This window comes from Lagenorhynchus albirostris, chromosome 21, assembly GCF_949774975.1.
Source record: "Lagenorhynchus albirostris chromosome 21, mLagAlb1.1, whole genome shotgun sequence".
NCBI classification, from domain to species: Eukaryota; Metazoa; Chordata; class Mammalia; order Artiodactyla; family Delphinidae; genus Lagenorhynchus; species Lagenorhynchus albirostris.
Window position 1 is genome coordinate 3200069 of NC_083115.1, and position 24018 is coordinate 3224086.

A 24018-nucleotide genomic window follows, 5' to 3' on the forward strand; every position below is an offset into this window, starting at 1 on the left:
TTTTTTTTTTTTTTTTTTTAGCGGTACGCGGGCCTCTCCCTATTGTGGCCTCTCCCGTTGCGGAGCACAGGCTCCGGACGCGCAGGCTCAGTGGCCATGGCTCACGGGCCCAGCCACTCCGCGGCATGTGGGATCTTCCCGGACCGGGACACGAACCCATGTCCCCTGTATCGGCAGGCGGACTCCCAACCACTGCGCCACCAGGGAAGCCCCAAGACCCTGTTTTTAACAGGGTTGTGTTAGGGTCAGTGCCCACGCAGGATTTGCAGGAAGTTCTGTTCTCCGGAAATCGGCCAGTACATTCACCAACTTGCCCACCTTCCATGCCCATCTGCAACTGAGCAGCCTACTTGGTGCAGGCCCTGGGGAGAGGTGAGTTGGATACGTGTCTGTCCCCAAGGCCGGATGTGAGGATCAAAAGGATGCAGGAGAAAGGCTCAACCCGCCATTGCTGGCTCTGAGGATGGAGGAGACGACCTGGAGCCAAGGTATGTGGGCAGCGTCCAGAAGCTGGAAACGGCGGAGAATCCCAGAGCCTCCCGGAGGGAAGCAGCCCTGCTACCACCTTGATTGTAGCCCAGAGAGGCTTCTGACCTCCCAAGCTGTAAGATGATAATACATCTTACAACAGTCCCACACTCTGTTTACAGTCTTTGTATAAGGCGCTGAGGATCAGTTCCTCTGCAGACGGAGAAAACCATGTGAGTTATTCATTCTTACTTACTGCCTTGGTTCTCAGGAAACACAGTGTAAAATCGACGCTCAAGGGCATACCTCTCTTAGCCTGGGTCTTTCACACATCTGCCTCTCTCTACTGCATATTTATGCATTTATTGGGGAGTGCAGAGCCTTATTGAGCACTTACTGTATGCCTGGCACCATGCTAGATGCTGGGGATGCAAGGATAAAGGAGACAAAATAAGATCCTCCAAGAGCTCCCAGTTGTGTAAAAGACACCCCAAAGCAAGTAGTTATAAAAGGTCAACAGGAGGAGAGAGAGGTTAATCCGACTGGGGTGAAGGAGGGAGGTGATGGGCCGAGAGGGAGTCAGACAAGCCTGCTGGGGAGAAGCAATGCTAGAAAGATGAACAGGTGGGTTTGCCACATAAAATACAGGATGCCGATTTCAATTTAAATTTCAGATATACAAGAAATAATGTATAGTATAAGTATATTCCATGCAATATTTGGGATATACTTATACTAAAAAATTTTTTTCTTGTTCATTTGAAATTCAAGTTTTATGGGGGCATCCTATAGTTTCATTTGCTAAACCTGGGAAGTTTATGAGCTGGAGTTTGTACGAAGGTGAAGGAGGGTGTTACTGACAAAACAACATGTGTAAGAGGGAGGGACTGGAGGGACATTGGAGGGCAAGATCTTGATATTCTTCTGGAGTCTGGGCTTTTTCCTGTGGACAATCAAAAAGTCTGTGAGGGTTTTAATCAGAAAACCAGCCCATTAGAGATTTTAAAAAGTTATGTTAAAAATGTGTATTTTCGTTCCTTCTTTTCTGGAAGGTGGTACATAAATTCTACAATGTATATATCTATAAATAAGGTAGTATATTCAAAATTGAATACAAATTGCCAAGCCCAGTTTGACAATGCCTCTTCTGGGGAGAGAGAGGTGGGTCTATCTGAGCAGTGGGGCAGGCAGGGGCTGTGTGTCCGTGGCCTTGAGGTAGATTAGGGTGGACACTAATGCTTGGGTGGCCTAGGGAGGAGAAATTACAGGGAGCAGAATTTCCCTTCAGGAAAGGAAGAACATTCTCATGAAGTTGCCTGAACCTGGTGGCTGTGTCCCCAAGAAGTGAAAGGGTCCAGTGGTGGTGGCTTGGTGCTCAGCCAGCCCCCATCAAGAATGGTGCAGAGGTTCGGGGACTTCCCTGGTGGTGCAGTGGTTAAGAATCCACCTGCCAATGCAGGGGACATGGGTTCAAGCCCTGGTCCGGGAAGATCCCACATGCGGCGGAGCAACTAAACCCGTGCACCACAAATACTGAGCCTGTGAGCCACAACTACTGAGCCTGCGCTCTAGAGCCCGCGAGCCACAGCTACTGAAGCCCGCGTGCCTAGAGCCCGTGCTCTGCAACAAGAGAAGCCACTGCAACGAGAAGCCCGCGCGCCGCAATGAGGAGTAGCCCCTGCTTGCCGCAACTAGAGGAAGCCCGCGCGCAGCAGCGAAGACCCAGCACAGCCATAGATAAATAAATAAATAAATTTATTTTTTAAAAAATGGTGCAGAGGTTCACCAATACTGTATTGGACACTTAAGAATGCATTTGGAGGGTAGCTCTTATGTTAAGTGTTCTTAGCACAGTAAAAAATGAATAAAAAGAAAGATGCAGAGGGGTGCTTGCCTGGGAGGAGGTGGAGCTGGACTATGCCTTTAACTCCAAATGTTTATGATTCTTCCCAGACATTCCCAATCCCAGACAGCAGGTCAGGCCAATTCTTTTTTTTTTTTTTTTTTTTTTTTTTTTGCGGTACGCGGGCCTCTCACTGTTGTGGCCTCTCCCGTTGCGGAGCACAGGCTCCGGACGCGCAGGCTCAGCGGCCATGGCTCACGGGCCCAGCTGCTCCGCGGCATGTGGGATCTTCCCGGACCAGGGCATGAACCCGTGACCCCTGCATCGGCAGGCGGACTCCCAACCACTGCGCCACCAGGGAAGTCCCTAGGTCAGGCCAATTCTTGAGTCAGAGGGGATTGGGAACCTCCGGGCATTTGCACCTCCGCAGAGGCGGAGCGGAAAAGAAGCTCATCCAAGTGAGAACATTTCCGTGCTTTGTGGTATCTCGTATGGAATGCCATTTTAAACGCTGCAGACTGTAGAACACAGTTAGGACTGTGTGCCTCCCTGACACTGGATGTTGAGAATCCACATATTTTATTTCCTGAGGTAGCAGGGCAGGCATGAATAGCCCTGATCTACAGATGAGAGCTCAGCGCAGAGAGTCAGGTGTGAGTCATCCAGCCTGTAAGGAGCAGAACTGGGGCCATACTCCGTATATCCTGGGTCTGAACGCAGACCCAGCACCACCCAGCCACAGGCAGGAGACCCTCCGCCCTGCACACTCGCTCCAGGATCATGGAGAGAATGCTGAGTGTACCTCTGGAGAGTGTCATCAACATCACTGATGATATGACAGTGAAACAGAATGGGAGAAACCGGTCGGAAAGGTTCACCCCGCAACCCTTGTTTTTTTGGAAGACGGCAGGATGGAGCTCTGTGTGTAGGCGCCGGGGAGGCCCCGCAGTGACCCTGTGTAGCCTGACATTCAGCTTTCGGCGACCCGGGAGACTGAAGAATGCCTCCTTAAGCTGGGGCTATGAAGCAACAGGGAACATGCTTCCACGTTTTTTTTTAAATAAATTTATATATTTATTTTTGTCTGCGTTGGCTCTTCGCTGCTGCGCGCGGGCTTTCTCTAGTTGCGGCGAGCGGGAGCTACTCTTTGTTGTGGTGCGCAGGCTTCTCATTGCGGTGGCTTCTCTTGTTGCGGAGCACGGGCTCTGGGCACGCGGGCTCAGTAGCTGTGGCGCATGGGCCTAGTTGCTCTGCGGCATGTGGGATCCTCCCAGACCAGGGCTCGAACCCGTGTCCCCTGCATTGGCAGGCGGATTCTTAACCACCGTGCCACCAGGGAAGTCCCACTTCCACTTTTTTGAAACGAAAACCACAAGTTTAAAGGTGTATTTTGCCCCTGTTCATTCAAGAAGGAAAGATGTGCCTGGCTCACAACTCCCATACTGGAGACCCCTGGTTTCTGAGAGCTCTGTCATGTCAATAACATGTTTAAAGAACCTTTGTTCTAGAACTTTCTCCTCCACACACACACATTCTTGCCATTAGGGAAGGGAGACTGGGCTTTGAAGTGCAAAGTTTTGACAATATGACAAAGCACACACACAAACCCAACAGCTGCATATGCACCTCTAAAATATGAAGTGTTCAGGCTGTTCTGCCTGGCGCTGTTCTGGGGAGGGGGGAGGAGGAGAAAGAAGAGATTGTGTTTATTCTTAAAAAGCAGTAGGTCAACTTAGGGTAAATATTCAGGTATCAAAAACAATGGCTAGGGCTTCCCTGGCGGCACAGTGGTTGAGAGTCCGCCTGCCGACGCAGGGGACACGGGTTCGTGCCCCGGTCCGGGAAGATCCTACACTCCGCGGAGCGGCTGGGCCTGTGAGCCATGGCCGCTGAGCCTGCGCGTCCGGAGCCTGTGCTCCGCAACGGGAGGGGCCACAGCAGTGAGAGGCCCGCGTACCGGAAAAAAGAAAACAAACAAAAACAATAGCTAAAGTGTTTAAAATTTATTAGATTAACAAACTTGCTCAATTATATTATTTGATTTAATTTAAAATTTATTAACTGATAGCTGTTCCACATATTATTTTAGAATTTATAATATTTGTACTGTTTCAGTAAATTTTCACCAGAGTTGTCTGCTCAGAGCTAATCATTTATTCAATTTTCCACTTACCCTCTGAATATCTGGATTTAGAAATCATTACATCTCTTGTTATATATGAGATGACCTTATAAAAATTAGTGCTAGCTTCCTCCTCAATTTCAAGAAAATCAAGACATTTTCTTTAAAAACATTTTAAAAGATGACCTGGGCAGTCACGCTCAGTGCAGTTCCAAGCTCCATGGGCACTGATTGGTGGTGGGCATTCTCCAAAATCCTAGGTGTGAGTTAAAGTCTGTCAGTGGGACAGACTTGAGCCTTTCCTTTCCAGCTGGGCCTTGAGAGGAGCCAGAAATGTACTGAGTTTAGGATTCTGGGGTCTTACATCCACACTCCCTGTATTTCTCAGGACAGTCATGTCCCTGGCTTGCCCCAAGAGGCCTCTCGCTAAGGCCATTTGTGGGTGATCAATGAGAAACAGCAAGACCTAGGCTAGGCCCTCCCATGAACGGATTTGTGAGATTTACTCCAGACTCGAGACCCCCCCCACCCCCCCACCCCACCCCCGCCCCAGGACTGGTGGAGGTGTAGTCACTTGGACTAGTTTCCAGAATTCTCATGGTGGGCAGACCCAAGTCCTCCCACCATTTGGGGAAACAGTGCAAACATGAGTGAGAGCTGGGCAAAGCCTGGATCCAGAGGTGACAGGATGTTATCTGCTAACACAACTCTTTGCAATGAGTACGTAAACAGACACATTTGTCTTGGGACTGAGGGCCTGCCTGGAGGAGAGAAAAGGACCCCTACCAAACTGCATTTTTCTCTAACTGCCCCTTGAATCGAGTCACAGTTGCCTGGTTTCCTGAGGTCTATTCTGTGTCTGTGAAGAATGTCTTCCCCAGCTTCTGGGGCTGAGCATTACCAATTGTTTAGGGATTAACCCTTCGCCACCCAAAGTCTTGCTCTCCCGCCATCTCTTCGCCTCCACGCTGCCCCTCTCGTGTTAATGCACCTTTCATTGGCTTAGAAATGACAGGGAAGGTGACCATTGGCAGTTGCTTCCTGTGTGCACAGTGGAATCACCATCTCGTTAGGGGCACCAGGGCTTTAAGAAAATAGCCTCGCTTCTTCAGAAACTCTAGTCGTTTGACTTGGAATGTGTCCATCAAGAAATTTGGTCTGCAGAATCTAAAGCAAGCTTCCCCAGAGCTTTACAAACAAGCTGGCCCAGCAAGGCAGCGCCTCCTCCGGTGTCTGCCTTGAGCCCGGAGCTCTGTGGCCATTTGCCACCTGGGGAGGTGCCACACTGCTCAGATGTGGTCTGCAGCGTTCTTGGCCGCCCTCCACCCCACATTTCAGGACACAAGCAGTGTGGAGACCCAGTTAACCTCAGGAACTGCTGTTGCTGTCTTCTGCCCCTGGGGTCAGTTGTGGTCACACTTCAGGTCCCTGAAGCTTGAGCCTCCCTCTCAGGGTCCCGTTTGAAACATACAAAGAATCCCCAGGAACTCTGAGGTGGCAGTGGCAGAGGGACTTCATTTCCCGGGGGGCTGGATGGGAAGGATGGGCTGTTTCTGCTAAGACTTCCCTCTTGCCTCCTGCTTTAACGGAACCCCTGGTTTTTGACTTGAAGTTCCTGGGCCAGCTCTGAATGTAGCATGTGTGCCTGAGTGATGGACTTGATATTTACACAAGCCACGCTGATAAGTGCACATGTGTTTTTAATGTTTTGGCTTTCTAGACCACAAACATGTCAATGTGCATATGCGTGCACACACAGACGTGCTCTTGGGCTGGGCCTTGAGTAGGGCTCTTTTTTTTTCTTCTTCTTTTTCTTTTTTTAAACTGTTCTCGCAGAGTTAACACCTTTGTTAGCACCCTTTCCTGCCTCACTGCCTCCGGGTTGTCGGAGGGCCGTCATTCGGTTATCCCACCTGGAAAGGCGCTGCCTTTTTAAGCCAGCAAACAGCCTGACGACACCTTCGCCTGGCCCTTGCGGGAGCCGAGCCCCACGGGCTGGGGATTGAAAAGCAGACCTCCTTCGCCGCAGCCTTCCTGAGCCCCGGTCTGTCGGAAACGGCCCATCTTCGTCTGCAGCCACAGAGAACAACACCGAGGAGGTGGGCTGCTGCATAAAGTTAGGGAAAACTGTTTGCAAAAAAAAAAAAAAAAAAGTCTTGATTATCTCATGGACTTGCAAGTACTGTTAAGCTTCCTTACTTTCCTGCCATCTGACTCAAGTTAACAGCAGCATTAAACATCGTCTTTACCCACCGCACGCTTCTCTTCGTCCTCACTCTCTCTTCCTTTTTTTTTTTCTTCTTATTCTCGTTTCCCCCCCTTCTTCCTTCCTTTATTTATTTTTTGGTTTTGTTTTTAAGGGGTGTTGACCTGCGCTGAGTTCTAGGGAGCCGACCCCTCCCGCCCGCGAGCCGATTGGCCGGCCACGCGGGTGACTGACGGGCGGGCCCGGAGCGCTCGCGGCGGCCGGCGCTGATTGGCCGGCGCGGCTCGGAGGGCTCGGCCGCGGGAGCGCCGGACACTCGGGTCCCGCCGCCTCGGGAGCCGGGCCGCACTCGGGCCGCGCGCTCGCCTCCCCGCGCGAGCTCCCCAGGGTCGCCCCGCCAGCGCCTGGCGCGGGTGCGGACGGCGCCTTTTGTGCCCGGGGGCTCCTGGAAGTTCGCGGCGGGACGCGCGCGGGGAGGTGGCTGAGGACGCCCCGCGTCGCAGGGGCCGGGGCGCCGAGCATGGGCGGCGGGCGCTGGGCCGCGGCGGGCGCGCTGCTGGCGCTGGCCGCCGGGCTCCTGGCCGCGGGCTCGGCCAGCGAGTACGACTACGTGAGCTTCCAGTCGGACGTCGGCGCGTACCAGAGCGGGCGTTTCTACACCAAGCCGCCGCAGTGCGTGGACATCCCGGTGGACCTGCGGCTGTGCCACACCGTGGGCTACAAGAGGATGGTGCTGCCCAACCTGCTGGAGCACGAGACCATGGCCGAGGTGAAGCAGCAGGCCAGCAGCTGGGTGCCCCTGCTCAACAAGAACTGCCACATCGGCACCCAGGTCTTCCTCTGTTCGCTCTTCGCGCCCGTCTGCCTGGACCGGCCCATCTACCCGTGCCGCTGGCTCTGCGAGGCCGTGCGAGACTCGTGCGAGCCCGTCATGCAGTTCTTCGGCTTCTACTGGCCCGAGATGCTCAAGTGCGACAAGTTCCCCGAGGGCGACGTCTGCATCGCCATGACCCCGCCCAACGCCACCGAGGCCTCCAAGCCCCAAGGTGAGGCGGGGGGTTCCCGGGGCTGTCCGCGCTGCGCCCCGGGACCGGGGACGTGCTCTCGGCCGTGCCCGACCGCCTTGAGAGCTACCGGCCCGTCCGAGGTGGTGCCCGGCGGGGCGAGCCCCGCGCGCACCCGGTCCGGGTCCTGGAGCCGCTGTCCTGGGATCCAGTCAACGGTGAAACAAAGCCTTAGCTCTGGCTCCCAGAAGAGCGCTTCTGTCCCTCGCGAGGGAACCGAGTCCCTATCGGAGTTTTGAACCCCCCAGACGGGATGCGCCGGGGGAAAAAAAAAAAAAAAGCCTAAACCCCAGATCTGGGAAGCTCAGAAAGGCCGAGCAAATGCTAAGGTGCAGCTTTGTTTATTTTCTTAGGTTTGAGGAGGATTTTTTTTTTTTTTAAACGCTTTCCTTAGCTAGTCATTCAGCCAAGTAGCTCCAGGACTGGTTCAGAACTGGCCGAGAAAAAAAGTTCAGAAGTTGCGAGGCTTTCTGTTTCTCTACCCCTTTCAGTTAACAGCTTCGGGAAGGTTTGGGCGGGGGCGGGATGGAAAGGCTCTTCTCCCTCATTCTTGCATACCCCCTGCTTCTCTCATTTACACAAATCCTCAGGTAATTAGAAAGATAAAATTGTCATTAGCTCATGGCTCAGCTCCCCTTGGGGAGCGAGGCTCCGCAGATTGGAGGCTTTCCTAACAGCCCCAGGGATGAGCCGGAGGTACTTCTCTGAAACCCCTTCCACTTAAAGGGCAGTTCTTGGTGGGGGTGAGGGGGAGGAAAAACCATCCCGGGGAGGCAACAAAACAGAACGAAACAAGTTAACAAGCAAATAAACCAAAACAAAACCCCACAGAACAAACAAGCCAACGAAAACAGCCCAGCACTGTGGCCTGACTTTTAGAGGAGGGAATTCAACCCCAAATTCTTCGGAAGCGGAGTTGAGGCTCAAAGAGGTGGAGGTCCATACCCAGGGCGCCGAGCAGAGCGGTCCGCATCCCAGGGGCTTTTGAGGAACGGGTTTAGGGTGGGGGGAACCTGCTCATTGCTGACTCAGTTCATCTCCAAGGGATGCCAAAGCACAAAGGTCCCCCGAGGGGCGTACTCCCCAGAGTGAGGGCGGGGTAGTCCCGGGAAAGGGCACCCCGAACTTTGAATGCCTTGGCTTATTCCAGGGAAGGAGGAGGTGGTCCAGAAGGGCGGGTGTGGGGTGGCAGGTCTGGCGGGTGGGCAGGGCAGCGGCCCGCCTGCGGGGGCAAGGTCTGGGTCCCGCTGCTCCCCTTTCCTGGGGGTCTGCACAGAGTTCACCTTCGGGGAGGCGCAGCCCTTTGAGAACGGGAGCCGAGCCGTTACCTGGAGCGGACAAAGCGCTTTGTGTTCTGTCCGCGTGGAACCCACGGGATTTTCCTTCTCCCCGTCGGCACTGCCGGCGGGCAGACTAGCCCAGCCCTGCCCCCGGAGGCCGCGGCCAGCTCTGCTGGGGCTGAGTGCACCCCCCAAGTGCCCCTTTCTGGTACAATCAGCGACAGAACACTTCTGAGGGGGAAGCCCTTCTGACGGGAAGGTAGGGGTGCTGGCTGGGCTGCCTACTTGTGAAGGGATGAGCATCCTCCACCTCGATGCCCCAAAGGCAGGGGTGGCAGAGTGGTGGTAGGGGGACCAAACCCGGGCTCTCTTCTTGGAGGCTTTGACTCCTTGGCTGTGTCCCACTGGGCTGCTCCCGAAGTCTGCCCTTTGCACCATCTCCTCTCCTCCCTCCATCCCAGGAGTGCTCAGGTCGTCACCCTCCTGAGACCAGCTGCACACAGAGAACAGTTATGAAGGGACCAGTCCCGTGTGGGACTTGGGACCCGGTTGTCCCCACCGAGTCTTTGGTGACAGGCTCTGGGGGAGGCTCCGCTCCTGCCCAGGACTGCGGCCCCTCAGTGGGAGGGACCCCCTATAGGAGTCAGTCCTCTGGGGCCGAGAGGCCACTGACTGTCAGCTGAGCCCGGAGGTGGGAGGGCTGTGTGTGTGTGTGTGTGTGTGTGTAGGGCAGGTGGAGACTGGTCCTCGTAGCCTTACGGCTGGTGGCTGCAGCATCAGAACTGGTACTTTGGAGGAGACCAAGTATACATGCCCTACTTTTATTCTTTATTTCTTTTTATTCTGTAAACTTAAAATGGAATTTTCAAAGCAGCGGCACATCTCTGCATGCCGCAGGCTGGTTTCTGTTCACATACTTGGACAAGCGCCGTTTGGGGGTATTGGGCAGGCCTTTGGGGCCGCATGTTATCAAAGATAAACTTGATAATGAGACTGAGTCAAAAGACACCCCCCCCACCCCCAAAAGGCTGATGCCCAAGCTGCTTCAGCATCTGTTATGGGAGAGGAAAAGTGTGTGTTTGTTTGTTTTCAGGAAAGTTATTTCTAAATCTTGCCCTTGCATTAGACCTGTACATTCCCAGGCCGATAAATTGTCGTTCCTCCTCCCAGCCAGGTTTCACTGATTCAAGCTCTGCGAACGAGCACATACCTTTAGTTTTATTTTGTTGTTGATTAGGCATGTTGTGCGTTAAAACAGCCTGGCTGTTTTAGTCACAGATTGCAGAGGCCACGGTGCACTCATCCTTCTCGGGAGCCTTCCTTAGGGTCCCTTCCCTGTATTGAAGAGCTGGCCAGGGAAGACCTGCTCTGTGTGTGTGTGGGGTGTGTGTGTGTGTGTGTGCTGTGTGTGTGCGCGTGTGTGTGTGCTGTGTGTGTGCGTGCTGTGTGTGTGTGCATGTGTATGTGTGTGCGCTGTGTGGGGGTGTGTGCTGTGTGGGGATGTGTGTGCCGTGTGCATGTGTGTGTGTGCTGTGTGTGTGTGCGTGTGTGTGCGTGTGTGTGTGCTGTGTGTGCGTGTGTGTACGTGTGTGTGTGTGCTGTGTGAGTGTGTTCTCTGTGTGTATGTGTGTGTGTGCTGTGTGGGGGTGTGTGCCGTGTGCATTGATTTTTAAAAATCCACTTACTCTTGATTCCAGTGTTGGACTTTCCCATCCTCTCCCTTAACTACTGATGAAACACAAAACCTTTTGGTTTTTGGTTCTTTTGCTTTAAACATTATTTTAAATACACCTTAAAACAGCCATTTAGTTCTGCCGCTCTGATGGATGACTGGGTGGATTTCTCCTGCTCGGGCCGCTCGCAGGGCCCCCCAGCACGATCCAGAGAGGCCGCAGATTAATAGCGCCCTACACAGTCTAGAGCTGCTCCACAGTCGGCTGTGGGTGGGGGCAAGCCGCGCGAACGCGCAGAACTCACTGCAGCCAGCTCCTGCCCGCCTGGGAGACGCTGAGGGCCAAACGTAGCTGAGCCCGGGCCGCCAGTCGGATCGGGGAACTCAGAGCGTTCAGACAAGGTGATGTGAGCGAACCAGGGGAATCCGGTGTTTGTATTCAGATAGTCCTGCCCTGCAGGTTGTTTGGTCAAGGTCACATTCATAGAACTATGCAACGTGATAACTTCCACTGAAAAAAAATAACCCAAACAAGGAAAGCCCCAAAGCACAGTCCACACTCCCGAAGTAGATACCACGGCCCTTCCCACGTTGCGGGATTTCCTTGCCGTTTTTCTCCCCGTGGAAGCAAGAACCATGATGCAAAATTCTGGGTGAGTTTTTCCCTTTGGTCAGAAACACAACCTCTGGAATCCGATCTTAAGTTCTGGCTGAAAAGCACATTTTCAGCATCCGGGCCAAAATATAGCCCCATGGTCTCCTGCTCGGGGCGTGGCTGTGGTTCTTGCTGCAGGACTCTGGATGGAGTGCGGCCCTGGGCACAAAGTAAAGGTGGGACAGGGATCTGTCAGTAAAGACTAAGGTGTACGGCCTCTGCTGCGCCTCGCAGGGACCCTGCTTGGAAGTGGGGCAGGGGGGTCGCGCATCACCTCCCCGGAGCTGGGGACCAGCTGCGTCCTGGGGGCGGCACTGGCCACGGAGGGCTGTACAGCTCCCTTCTCACCCACCGTGGGAGGCTCTGCCTGTTTCTCTGAGCCATAGAAGTGCTCGAAGGTGAAGGAGATGCCGCCAGAGGAGCCACGAAGACGGAGGGGGAGGAAGAGGATGAAGAGCCTGAGTCGGAGCGAAGGTCACTCAGCGCCCCGTCCTCCCTGGGGGTGACTGCCCCCCCCCCAGCGTGGCCGGGCATGGCCTCCACCAGTGCTGCCGAGGTGGAGGACCCTTAGAATGTGCTCGTGCTTTCCCGCATCATGGATAAAACTCCAAGTTGTCTGATAGATGATGGAGGTGACGGTGGGATGGCGGCGGTGGTGCCAAGCCACCTTCCCTTCTGGCGATCCCACTGGGCCGCTCTCTCCCTGCCCTTCCACAGAGCCCCCTTACCTCCCAGGGGTCTCTCCAGCATCAGCAGCATTTGGCTGGGAGGACCCGCTGGCCCTGGCCTCCGAGGCCTCCCCCTCCCCCGGGGCCTCAGCTGCCCCCGGTGGCCCCCATCCCTCAGCACACACACCTCCTCTTCAAAGCCCTTCACAGTGTGAAAACGCCTCCAGAGGGTCTCTCCCATGTCTCGCCAAGTCCTTCCCTTGGGCAGCAGGGCTGGTGCCATTCCCAGCCCCCACCAGCTTCTCCTGCTTCCCGCCCCTGGCAGGAGCTTGCTGCAATAGCCCTTCTGGGGAGGGGTGTTCAGGGCCTGTGGTTGGAGTTTGTGAGTCGGGCTGATTTTCTTTCTTGGCTCCTGGAGAGCTGGTCGGACGGATCGGTCGTCTTTTGGGGAGTTTGGGAACAGGAAGTGGGCAGGAATCAGAGGGGGGTATTTCAAGGAGAGGGGAGAAAGAACCGGGGGCAAACAACTGGGGTAGAAGTGTTTGGTTACAAGTCAGCTTCTCCTAGGGACCCACCACATCCATCAAGCCACGACTCAGGACCCGCCCCATCCAGCCCCACATCATGTTGGTTTTCATAGTTGTACCATATTCAACAGCTCTAGTCCCCAGATTTTCAAGAAACTATGCATCTGTTTTGGTCTCCAGGACTCGTCTTTTCTCAAGTTGCCCTATCAGGAATTCCAGAAGACCTTTAACTCCTTCCAGCCTGGTCCCTGGGCTGATCCGGGCCCCAGGGGCAGGTCCTCCCCGCGTTCCACCGCAGTCACTCAGCTCCTGTTCTCCCCTTGCCCTTCCTAGGCACGACGGTGTGTCCTCCCTGTGACAACGAGCTGAAATCTGAAGCCATAATCGAGCATCTCTGTGCCAGCGAGTTTGGTAAGAAAGCGCCCCTGGCCGCCTCCGGGAGGTTGGGCATCCCTGGCTGCTCCCATTCTGCATCCGTGGTGCAGAGCCTGTGGGAGCATCTTTTTGGAGATGTGTATTCTCTCCCTCCATCCTCCCCGGACGGCTGCTGTTCTCAGGCAGATGGAAGGCCAGATAGGATGGGGAACCGGCCGGTTTTTATGAAAGTCAAACTTGGCTTCTGTTCTTCCGTGTGTGGGATCACTTGGCGGGTTTGGGGGGACCTTCTCGAGGAGTGGAGGGAGGCAGGCTTGGGGAGAGCTGTAGAGGAGCTGGGGGAAAGCAGGCGGCTTGGGCTGGCCTCTCGGCACAGCTCTTCTTCCATCCACCCCTAGGTGTCAGCACCACTCTGCCCAGGATCTGGGAGGGGAGTCTCCATGCGCTTAGGGCATTGCCGGGGCGGGCGGGTAGTGGGTGCGGCGGCTCTCAGGTCCTTCCAGGCCAGGAAACTGACAATCCCACAGTGAGGGGTTTTCCTTCCCTTCTTCGCAAATCACTCCGGGCTAAAAGGCAATTCTGGATGAGCACTTGTAGCCCTAGGAGAAGGGCTGGATGTGGCCCCGGGGGCTGATCTCAGGGAGCCTCTCAGGGACGGTCCCCGGTAGTCTGCCCTGCAGAAGACCGAGCTTCACACACCGTGGGCGGCTGTCCTCCGGAAAAGTAGACGTGAACTGCATCCTTTTGAAGGGCCGACTCCCTCCAGCCTCTATTGTATATGGATGCTGAGAAGTGCCTGCCGCCAGGCCTGCTTTGCCAAGGACAGGTTCTCACGATTCTGGCCATTGTGTCCCGAGGCTGGATTTCTTACAGAATTCCTCCCAGGGAAAGCATGATGGTAGGTAACGTGAGTGTTTACGTCCATCCAGGGCTACCTACTCCGGGTTTTCACTAACCAAGCATAATAAAGTACGTGAAAGGGCCTCGTGCTGGCAAAGTGCCGTGTTGGAGAGCTGCACACGTGTATGTGCGCACTTGTAAGCTGAAGGAAATGGTACATGTGACAGGTGTAGTCTCAGGTATTTGTCATTGTGACTGAAGGCGGGAAGTGGCGAATTCTGACCCTTTGCCACAGAGAGCTTCTTGAGAATGCACACGTTTTTTAGTGCCTTATTTCTGCATTGAGTATCTCTGCCTGCCTTCTTGGTTCTTGGTGAATGACCGCTGGGACGATTTCGTCTCCCAAGCATTCCACTGCTTGTGTTTGAGTCACATCCTTTGTTCTGGTTGCCATTTTAAATGAACTCAGATAAATTGTAGAGGGACCTGCAGCAATGTTCCCAAACTCTGATGACCCTTCCGTCTGACGGCGGTGACACTTGCTTGTTGACGCTCACACCCTTGCTCCATCAAGGGGAGCCCAACGCCCGGGCGAGGCTGGCGGGTCTCTGCGGCAGAGTCTGCGCGGCCCCAGCCTGTCCGAGTCACAAGCTTTCCTTCCGCAAACGGCGCGAGATTCCTTCCCAAAGAGGCATTTGGGCATCGAGAAAAAGGCCAGAAATAAAATCTCTCAGAAGTCCTGATGAGAAGCCTTTTGCTGCGTGATTGGGGGGGGGTGAGGGGGTGGCAGGAAGAATCTGCTCGGATGTGGCTGTTATCCCGAAGCATCCTTCCTTGCGGGGGGCCGGAGGCAGTGTGGATAATACTCAGGGGCCGCCTTTAGATTTCACTGACCCTCTTCCGATAGTGTATAAATCACCACACTCACTTTTAGAAGTCGACTCCCTGACGTTTCAGCAACTCCAGGCAATCGTATTAGAGCCCACTCTGAAAGGTAATATATTAGCTGATGTTCTACGTTCAGATGACTTCTCCCGGGATGACTTCTCCCGGGACTGCGTGTGCGGAGGACGCGACTCAGATTCAATGTGTCCAGTCATTGACTGAGCCACGCGTCCAGTCGGTCACTCAACATTTCTTGAGTGCAGAGCTCTGTGCTAGATACCGTGTCCTCAAATACGGACCTAGAATAGACGAAAATTTCATTAAAGAAATTTCTTCACCCCGACCAAGCACGAATCGGTGATTTCCTAGAGAATCGTGGTGTCATAGAACTCACCGCCTGAAGGGGGCGCCGTGGAGACTCCAGGCGAAGGATGTTCGGCAGCCCTGAGAAGAGAATCTGCACCTTCTCGTTCAGATTCTCAGTAACCCACCAATCTGCTTTTGTTGGGGGCTTTAGTGGCAACTTGTTAAACTAGAGCCGTTCGCTAGACATGGGCTGAAGAAGCAAACCTTGGGAAAGAATTTGAGTGTGAAGGTTGACCTTTGGGTGAAGGGGAAAGGTGTGGAGGGGGCTGCGGTAAGCCTACTGGGGAGGGACATCCTCTCCCGCGGCAGTGGCTCCCTGCGTGCAGGCGCCAGGGGTGTATCTTATTTTAATAACCAGCCAGGGCCTGGGCAATCTGATTGGCTGTTTGGGACTGTGTTCCTTTCACCGGGAGATTATCTCCTTCTTGAGTTCCTAGAACTTTTGAATTCTCCTGGATCCTCCAGGTCATCCTATCAAGTCCACTTATTTCACAAATAAGGCGTCTGACTTGCCCCACTGGAGTTCTTTTACTCGCTGTCACGCTGCCTTCCCCCCTTAGGAGAAGATGAACAGCCGCTGGGCTCCCTCCTGGAGGCATTTATCTCCTCCTTGCTTGGGTGTCCTGGACGCCAGGCTTCTTTATCTGAATGCAGGAGAGACTTTTATGGGTTTTCTGTGTGTCATGGTCTCATAAGGCAGTAAATAGGATTTTTTTTTCCTCTCTCTCTGTCTCTCTGCAGGGGCTGAGCTCAGCTCTGCCCTTCTCGGCACCCTGGAGAATGCAGCCTTGTTGAGAAACTTGTTTCCTAGCTCAGCTCATTTCAAGTAAGGGAGGTAGTCAGCCACGCTGATGGGATTCAGTTAAGAGACAAAGAAATGCAGCAGGGCAAGCTGACACACAACAGAGAAGAAAAAGAATGCTTTACTCCCTACTCCAGGGATCAAACTTTGCTTTAAGCGGCCCTGACATCCCCTGTGGGAAGACATCAGGTTGTTGGAAGGCTCCCTGGGAACTCCAGGAACAAGGGGTGCTTTCCTTCTGGGTCAGCACGCCCTCGCCCTCTCCTGCCAGTGCGTCCTCAGACCCCTGCCGCCCCCGTAGAGCTGGGCCTGCCCGGTCTATCACCGGCTCCCCGGGCGGCACAATTTTTTAAAAAATTATTTATTTATTTTTGGCCGTGTTGGGTCTTCGTTGCTGCGTGTGGGCTTTCTCCTAGTTGCAGTTAGCGGGGGCTACTCTTCTATGCGGTGCATGGGCTTCTCATTGCGGTGGCTTCTCTTGTTGCAGAGCACGGGCTCTAGGCGCGTGGGCTTCAGTAGTTGTGGCACGAGGGCTCAGTAGTTGTGGCGCACGGGCTTAGTTGCTCCGCAACATGTGGGATCTTTCCGGACCAGGGCTCGACCCCGTGTCCCCTGCATTGGCAGGCGGGTTCTTAACCACTGCGCCGGGCGGTGCATTTTTAACTCTCTGGCAGGTCTGCTTGGTTCTCTCCACCCCTGCACTGTACCTCCTCAGTTCAGAGCACATATTCTGCCCCCAGCAGGGAAAAGCCTCAGTAGAAACACCTGTGGGCTGATGCTCAGGAATGCAGCTGGATCAGCCTGGATCAAGCACCAGATGTGTGACGGCCAGAAGTTAGACGGTGCAAAGTCTGTGGATTCAACATGGCGGCCAGGCTGCCTGCTGGGCTTCAATGAGAACACCGGCCCTGCTGCTTGTTTTCTCGCTGCTTTTCCTGCTCCATGACAGCAGGATGCTGCTGTTCTCCCTTCGACGGGTCAATATATTATTTGCAAGCTGCCACACTAATAATCCTGCTGTTAACAACTCAGCACCCATAACTGTCTTTCCTTCAGCTCAGCTTATCCCAGGGATGGGGGATCTGATTTATAATGGCTGTGCGGTTAGGATCCTGCCTCTGGCCACTCTCTAGCTTCTGGATCTGTAAACACCCTTGAGCTTTCCTGGTAGAAATGTGTGGGATAATATACTTCTGCTAAGACAGTTCAGAGCTTCCTCTTGTACTGGCTTCTCCTCTTTTTTTTTTTTTTTTGAAAGTTCAGGTTCTCCTTTTTTTTTTTTTTTTTTTTGAGTTCAAGTGGCCACTTCTTTAGCCCAGTATTTTCTGGTTGTGGAAAAAGATTTCTTGGCCCCTAGAAATTTTCCTTGCCTTCTGGAAGTATTTTTTCCCCCGTTTATATGTTTCCTCATAAAGAGTAAAACTGTACACTGCAACACTAAACTGAGGCAAAGAGGAAAGAGAAAAAAATTGGCTCTCACCATTAGTGTTTGGGAGTATTTCCTAGAAGAAGCATTCTCGGCGGTTTCTGGACCTTCACTAATTTGTTCTCACTCTGGCTCACTCTGCTTTCAAGGTGTTTTGGCTGGGCTGCTGTTTGGAGGTGCATTGTTTGATTTCTTGCAAAAAGGAGGCTCAGCCTTTCCAAACTAAACCTTGGGTTTCCTCCCACAGAGGAGGAGACGGTAGCTGCCAGCGCGGTAATTGCAACATCTGTAAGCTGCTTGAGAGCAGAATCTGTCTCTGATACCATATTTTACCTAACGGTAAGACACCCATTGATCGCGGGATACACCATCCATCACGGGAGATGCCCCGCCCACAGAGAAAACATACTTCACATTAAAATGTGAAGAGAATCTGTGTCTTAGAATGAACAAAACAAGGCCTGTGTGTAGTTAAATCGTCCTTGGTATGGTGTCTTATCCGCGGTAGGCATAAAATGAAAGTTCGTTGGACGTGTGTGTGAATGACAGTGTGTGGGCAAGGTAGGGAGATGGAAATTCGCCTTTTTTTTTTTTTTTTGAGTGGTTTAATTTCCAGTTTATTTTCTGTTAAAGTAACTACAACCTGGTTTTATGTTGCATCATCTTAAAATTCACAAAGATGAATAATATAGGAATTTTTAAATCCAAAAATATTATAATAGTACGCATCTGGGTACAAATCCTAGATTTTCTACAGTGTGCGTGGAAATGCCTTTCCTTAATGTTCGCAGTTGTTAAATGGGAACGAGTACATTTATATCACAAGATCAGGTTGTATTTAAGTGAGAAAAACAATGTAAAAATTATGTAATATTAAAATGTTCCCAGATGACTAGCAATTGGGATAATTTAGACTTACCTTTTAACTTATTGTACGGGTCGCCTTTTTTTGACCTAACCATTGTATATCCTCCTTTTTCACTATTATCCCATTCCACTAGTACTTATGGAAAACCGGTGAATAGACGATATTATTCTGGCAGTAGATGCACCTTGTAGGCAAAAAGTAACAGAGCACTGGTTTTATTTTGTTTTCCAGTTTTCTTTTTTTTTTTTTAAATGAAGTATAGTTGATTTACAATGTTGTGTTAATTTTGGCTGTACAGCAAAATGATCCCGTTATATATATACATCTTTTAATATTCTTTTCCGTTATGGTTTATTATAGGATATTAAATATAGCTCTCTGTGCTATACAGTAGGACCTTGTTGTTTATGGCTTTCCTTTTTTGTAAAAGGAGAAAACTTCTTTCCAGACGAGTATGTGTAACTTGTTTATTAAATTCGAGGGAAACTGCATCCCTGTTTTGGGTGACTGAGTGTATATGTTAAAAAAAAAAAAAAAAGCCCTAATATCTAGAAATCTAGTTCAGTCAAAGTAAAATTAAATAGACATAGAGGAAGGAACTGTAACCCCGGGGTGGAGTTGGTAGGCTGAAAACAACTGGTTTTTATTGTCAGTGAAGGTCTCTAAAATACACAGCCCATCCACAGATCTGGAAATAGTTGGAAGGAGCTGTATGGCATTTCCCATTCAGGGAAACACGGGGTCAGAGCTTTAGGTGCCCTGGAAATGCCACTCCCAGCTCGTGGCCTGTGGCCCATCCTAAATCCTTTGCCCGTGATGGGGGGGGCTTGTTCCGTGCAGAGACCACTGCTGAACCCTTGAGGGCCTTTGAAGCCCTCCAATGGGCTGGGTGGGTCATGGTGGCGATTCCACGGCCTCCCAGTGGAGAGCTGGGGGCCTGGCTGGGGGAATCAAGCCCCGGGCAGTTTGGGCCGAGATCCCATGGGGACCACTCTGCGCTCTGAAGCCATGTTGAGGCTCCGCGAGGAAAAGCTGGGAAAAGAGCCAAGTTTCCCCCTCTGGTGAGCACTCTGCGCATTTAATTCTCTCTTGGCTGTACCTGGCAGGAGGATTCTTAGATAAGGCAAATGTCAATAGGAGCACTTTGCTTTAGCATATTTGGCCCTGAGAAAGTATATTGAAATGAGAAAGGACCCAGAAACCCAGGATCCACGGGTGGAGGCGGCTCCCCTGGAGCTGAGTTCATTTCTCCCTCTGCCCCTATACGTACGCCGGGCAACACTGGGAAATCTCAGAACCTCTCCAGGCCTCGGTTTCCCTGCGAGGTGACATTAATACCCAGCATCGGTTTTAGTGAGGAGCAGATGAGCTGGTGTAAGGAGCCCAGCCCTGGGCCCCGCACACCCGCTGGACTCACTACCTGTTCATCCTGGGGGGGTCTTGGCAAGGACGGGTGGCCCAGCCCTCTGTTCCCAGCAGACGAGGCCTCCCTTCACTAGAGGAGCCGGGTGCGCAGCTCCAAGGCTCTCAGTTGACACCTCTCCCGAGCCGAATCCTGTTTCCAGCCCTTCCCGGTCTCACATCCTGCTGGAGTCGTTGCTTTCTTTGACCCAAGACACGTGGCGGGGTGGGGTGGGGGGGCATGTGACTGCTCCCTCTTTGTCGATGAGTCCAGCTCCGAAGAGGTTATTCCTTGGGACGGTCAGTTGCCAGACCGCGGGGTTTGGGTGCCCTTTGAGGCGCCCTCCAACCTGCCATTCCGTGATTCTCCTGTTGAGGGGCCCCGCCTCACTGCCTTCCCCTCCTTTTTTAAAAAAAACTTATTGTGATGAAATATACATGACATAAGATGTACCCTTTTTTTTTTTTTTTTTGAGGTACGCAGGCCTCTCACTGCTGTGGCCTCTCCGGTTGCGGAGCACAGGCTCCGGACGCGCAGGCTCAGCGACCATGGCTCACGGGCCCAGCCGCTCCGCGGCATGTGGGATCCTCCCTGACCGGGGCACGAACCCGTGTTCGCTGCATCGGCAGGCGGACTCTCAACCACTGCGCCACCAGGGAAGCCCAGATGCACCCTTTTAATCCTTTTTAGGTGTACAGCTCAGTGACATTAAGCGCTTTCACACTGTTGTGCCGCCATCGGCACCATCCATCTTTGGCGATTTTTCTTCATCCCAAACTGAAGCCCTGCACCCAAACGCTAACTGCCCTTCTCCTTCCCCCCAGTTCCCAGGAACCGCCACTGTACTCTCTGTCTCTGACTTTGACTATTCCAGGTACCGCGTGTAAGTGGAAGCCTGCACTGTTTGTCCTTTTGTGTCTGGCTTATTTCACTTAGCATCATGTCCTCCTTATCATTTGATGTGTATATAAACGGTCATGGAGAAGGGAAGCCAAGGGAAGGGTTTACCCTCAAGTTCACCTCTGTTCCCTGGAGGCTTTCTGGGGGTGGGTGGAGAAGGAGGGGCGTAGAGGATGAGCTGAGACAAGGGGGGCTGCTCGCGCATTTCTCTGGGCGCTGCTTTGCTCCTCCATACCCCTTTGTCATTCTGAAGATCTGCTGAGCTGGATGGGACCTCAAAGATCAGCCAGTGCAGGGCGCTCAGCTTACAGATGGAGGAAAATAAGACTCAGATAAAGGAGTTAGTCATCAGATTGCCCAAGGCCACTCTCTGCCTGGCATCCCTTACCGGTTTTGTTCCCAGCAGCTCTTAGCTGGGTAGCCAGTCTGGATTCCACACCCTTCTTCCTTCATGTCGCCTCATGCCCATCACGTTCCTATCCTGCCAGGAATGGGAGACGAGGCTCTCTGGGAAGGGGCACTGGATGCTCTCAGAGTTTGCCGGGTATAAATGGACTGATGCCTGTGCCTGACACAGGGAAAGAGCTCGGCGATCGTTGGTTTCTTTGTGGAGGGGCAGGCGGTGCTGTTGCATAGAAAGAACATAGGCTTCAGGCCAGACAGACTTGGATGAAATCCCACCCTTATAAGCTGAGCGGCCACGAGAAAGTCTCTTAACCTCTCTGAGCCTGTCTCCATCACCTGTGGATGGTGATTCCTGTGTGACTGTGTTGGGAGGAGAATTGGGTCAGTCAAGCATGTTCCTGGAGAATTGGGTCAGTCAAGCATGTTCCTGGAACATGGCGCCTGCTCCAGCCATAACCATTATTATCTCTTCTTATTGGAAAGAATTGTTTCAGGATAGAAATTGGCCTCGGTAGGAGGATGCAAGCACTAATAAAACCAGCTTGCTTGGCACAAAATGTTAGGAAATGGAATGGAATGTCCTGATGAATTTCTGGTTAGTAGAGGATTAAACTGGAGAAATCTTTTACAAACCCCACTGGGGAAAACTTTAAAAGGTTGATGCGGCTTCAAGGTGCTGAAGTTCACAAAACCAAAACCAAACCAAAACCAAACCAAAAGCAACCCTATAAATACCAGAAGTGAGACAGTCCGGGCTTTAGTGAAATGACACCCTAAAGTCACTGTAAAAACTGGAAGTCATCGGACAGTGATGACCACAGAATACGTAGAGCTTGGATTGAGTATTTGCTGATTCTAGGACACGTCCACTGAACTTTGTTCTTTTGTTTTTGAGTGATTTTTAGAAACCTTATTCCTGATATGAGTTTTTCTGCTCATGATTTATCGGGTCTAAGAGAGACCTTAGAGCCCTCCGTGTTGTCCCCTTCTCCCAAGCACTGACTCTGGGGCAGTTTTCACGTTTTTTCCAGCAGCTGTGATATCTGTGATATGCACTCCCGTGAGCCAAAGAAATAGGCCATATTCAGAAGCAAGTGAGCATTTAAGTATTGGCAGGTTTCTTCCAGTTTTTCAGAAATGAGCCAGAAACTCCAATCTGTATTTATTTTTCAAAGGAGAGCAAATGGCCAAAGAGATGTCAGGCCCTCGCCCTGCCCCAGCCTGCGTGGAGCAGCCAATTAAACATGCATTAGCTTTGGAAGGCTTCTCAAAGCCCTATAGATTGCACTTGAAATCTTTGTTTAGTCTTTCAGGAACACTGTCACATGGATGATTTATCAAAGAAAGTTGTTTATCTGCCAGTAAAATAAACTCTGGGCCTGTTCAGACGAAGATTTCCCGTGAATTTCTACCAAGGTAAACACTGGTAACTGGCAGATTGCAAATTCTGTGTGAAAGCCAGACGCATACAATAAATATTTGAGCTACAGATTTGCTGTGTCAGAGGCCCGGCCTGTCACCAGCACTGTCACTCCCGCCGTGCCCTGGAAGACCTGGCCCTGCAGCCGGGCCGGTGGGCTGCCAGGCCCAAGGACTGGCAGGGCCCCTGTGTGCCGGAGCTGCCCCTGCTGCGTGGGCCTCCCTGGGCTCGAGTGCCACTGAGTGTGGCACAGGGAACTTCCTGGTTCAGAGGGGGCAAGCCTCAGTCCGGCTTCCCTCTGCATCACACCGACAGCCCGTCCAAAAGTGGCCACCTTAGTTTTCTTTGCAAATAGACATTTGTTGAACCAAATTGGCAGGAGGCTGGGGCGTGTTGAATGATTTGGGAGCTGGGGCCGGGGCATGGTGGTCGGGGGTGAAATCACCTTGAAGATTCTGCTGAGTTTGAAGGATGGGGGCAGAGGGCTGAGATGCTTTCCCAGGGTCTCTGGCTCTGCTCGTTGGGGGTTGTGAGAGCTCCATTTAGGAATAAAGGGGGAAGATCCAGCCCTGTGAGGGCGGCACAGGCACGTGTGCCCAGGACCTGTCTGAGGGAGGGAGGGAATGAACGGATGAATGGTGATGATGGAATGAGAGGAAATGGAGCCTTCTAGGTCTTTCTGAGGGAGACAGTACAGCGGCTATCTAGAGTGGCTTTTCAGGGAGGGGCTGCTGGGTTATATACTGCCTGTTCCCAGACAGCCCTGGAGTCTGGAGTTTCTGGGTCACCCTGGTCTTGGGGTCCTCATGGAAGGCTGCGTTTGAAGGGGTTTGTGGGTACCACCTCTTATTTAGGCACCATCCTGGGTCCTGCTCATCCTGATTTCCTTGGTGGGTCAGGGAGGGGAAGCAAGGACCCTAGAAGAGATGATGTCACCTGCGAGGGCTTTGGGGGTCAGGGTCAGGGCTCACGTTTGAGGATGGAGAGGAAACGGTGCTGGTCTTTCACGGCTGGAGGAGCCGTGGGTGTGTAAGGCCCGGCGTCCGGACAGCTCCTCAGGGATTTATGTGCAGGTACTGGGTGCTTGCTGGCCTGCGGGTATTTAGGGGAATAAAGGAGTATTTCTTCAGGGCAGGAATTGAGGGAAATCCTTTACAACAGATTCTGAAAGGATGTCTGTGAGTTGCAAAGAGATGCCGAAATAGGACTTTGGCAGAGGGAAAATTAGGAACCAGCTTCCCTAAACGACGCTCTGTCTCATTCAGGCAGGAGAACCAAGAGGGATTTTCTTCCGTCAGCATTTTCCCTGGGACGTTTCCTCTGGGAGTTCCTCAGACGTGCTCTCTGCTCTTTGTGAGCCCTTTGAAAATGAGTTCACACTGGTGTGTCTCTCACTGCAAATCCAGCTGGCTTCTGGAGGCGGCTTTAGGGCTGAAGGAAGTCCCCACCGCCGTGGCTATGGCCGCAGAGCTAGAATCGGGGCCTGGAATAAGCACGTGAAACCCTTCAGGCTCCACTGGGGCCTCTTGGACCCAGGTCTGTGTCTGTGGCAGGGACGGCCTGTGCTCCTTCCTGTGGCCTCAGCTCCACATCAAGTCCTGAACAGATCTGAGGGCCTGGAGGATGAGGCAGGCCGGAGCCAGGCTTGTCAGTCCCTGTTCTCTTGCTTTAGTGCCGGGTTCCAGCTCTCAGGCCTGTCGGAGGGCAGGGTCTCCCGTGGGGGTTGGATACATCCAGGGCGGCTCCCTAGAGTAGATGAAGGTTAATGGAGAAATTCAGGGAAGGCATCCTGGTGTCAGGAGGTGAGGGCTGGGAAAGGAGTTA

The 24018-nt window shown here is 52.7% G+C and overlaps 1 protein-coding gene across 1 annotated transcript in view; it reads left to right on the forward strand.

Annotated features, from left to right (window-relative positions):
• Positions 1-7147: 7147 nt before the first annotated feature.
• The window catches only part of SFRP1 (secreted frizzled related protein 1), a 44332-nt gene continuing 27461 nt past the window's right edge, over positions 7148-24018 (forward strand). Inside the window, exons 1-2 of the mRNA XM_060136260.1 lie at positions 7148-7685; positions 12839-12916. Coding sequence (XP_059992243.1) covers positions 7160-7685; positions 12839-12916 — 604 coding nt within the window. The 5' untranslated portion in view covers positions 7148-7159. The remainder of the gene's footprint in view (positions 7686-12838; positions 12917-24018) is intronic.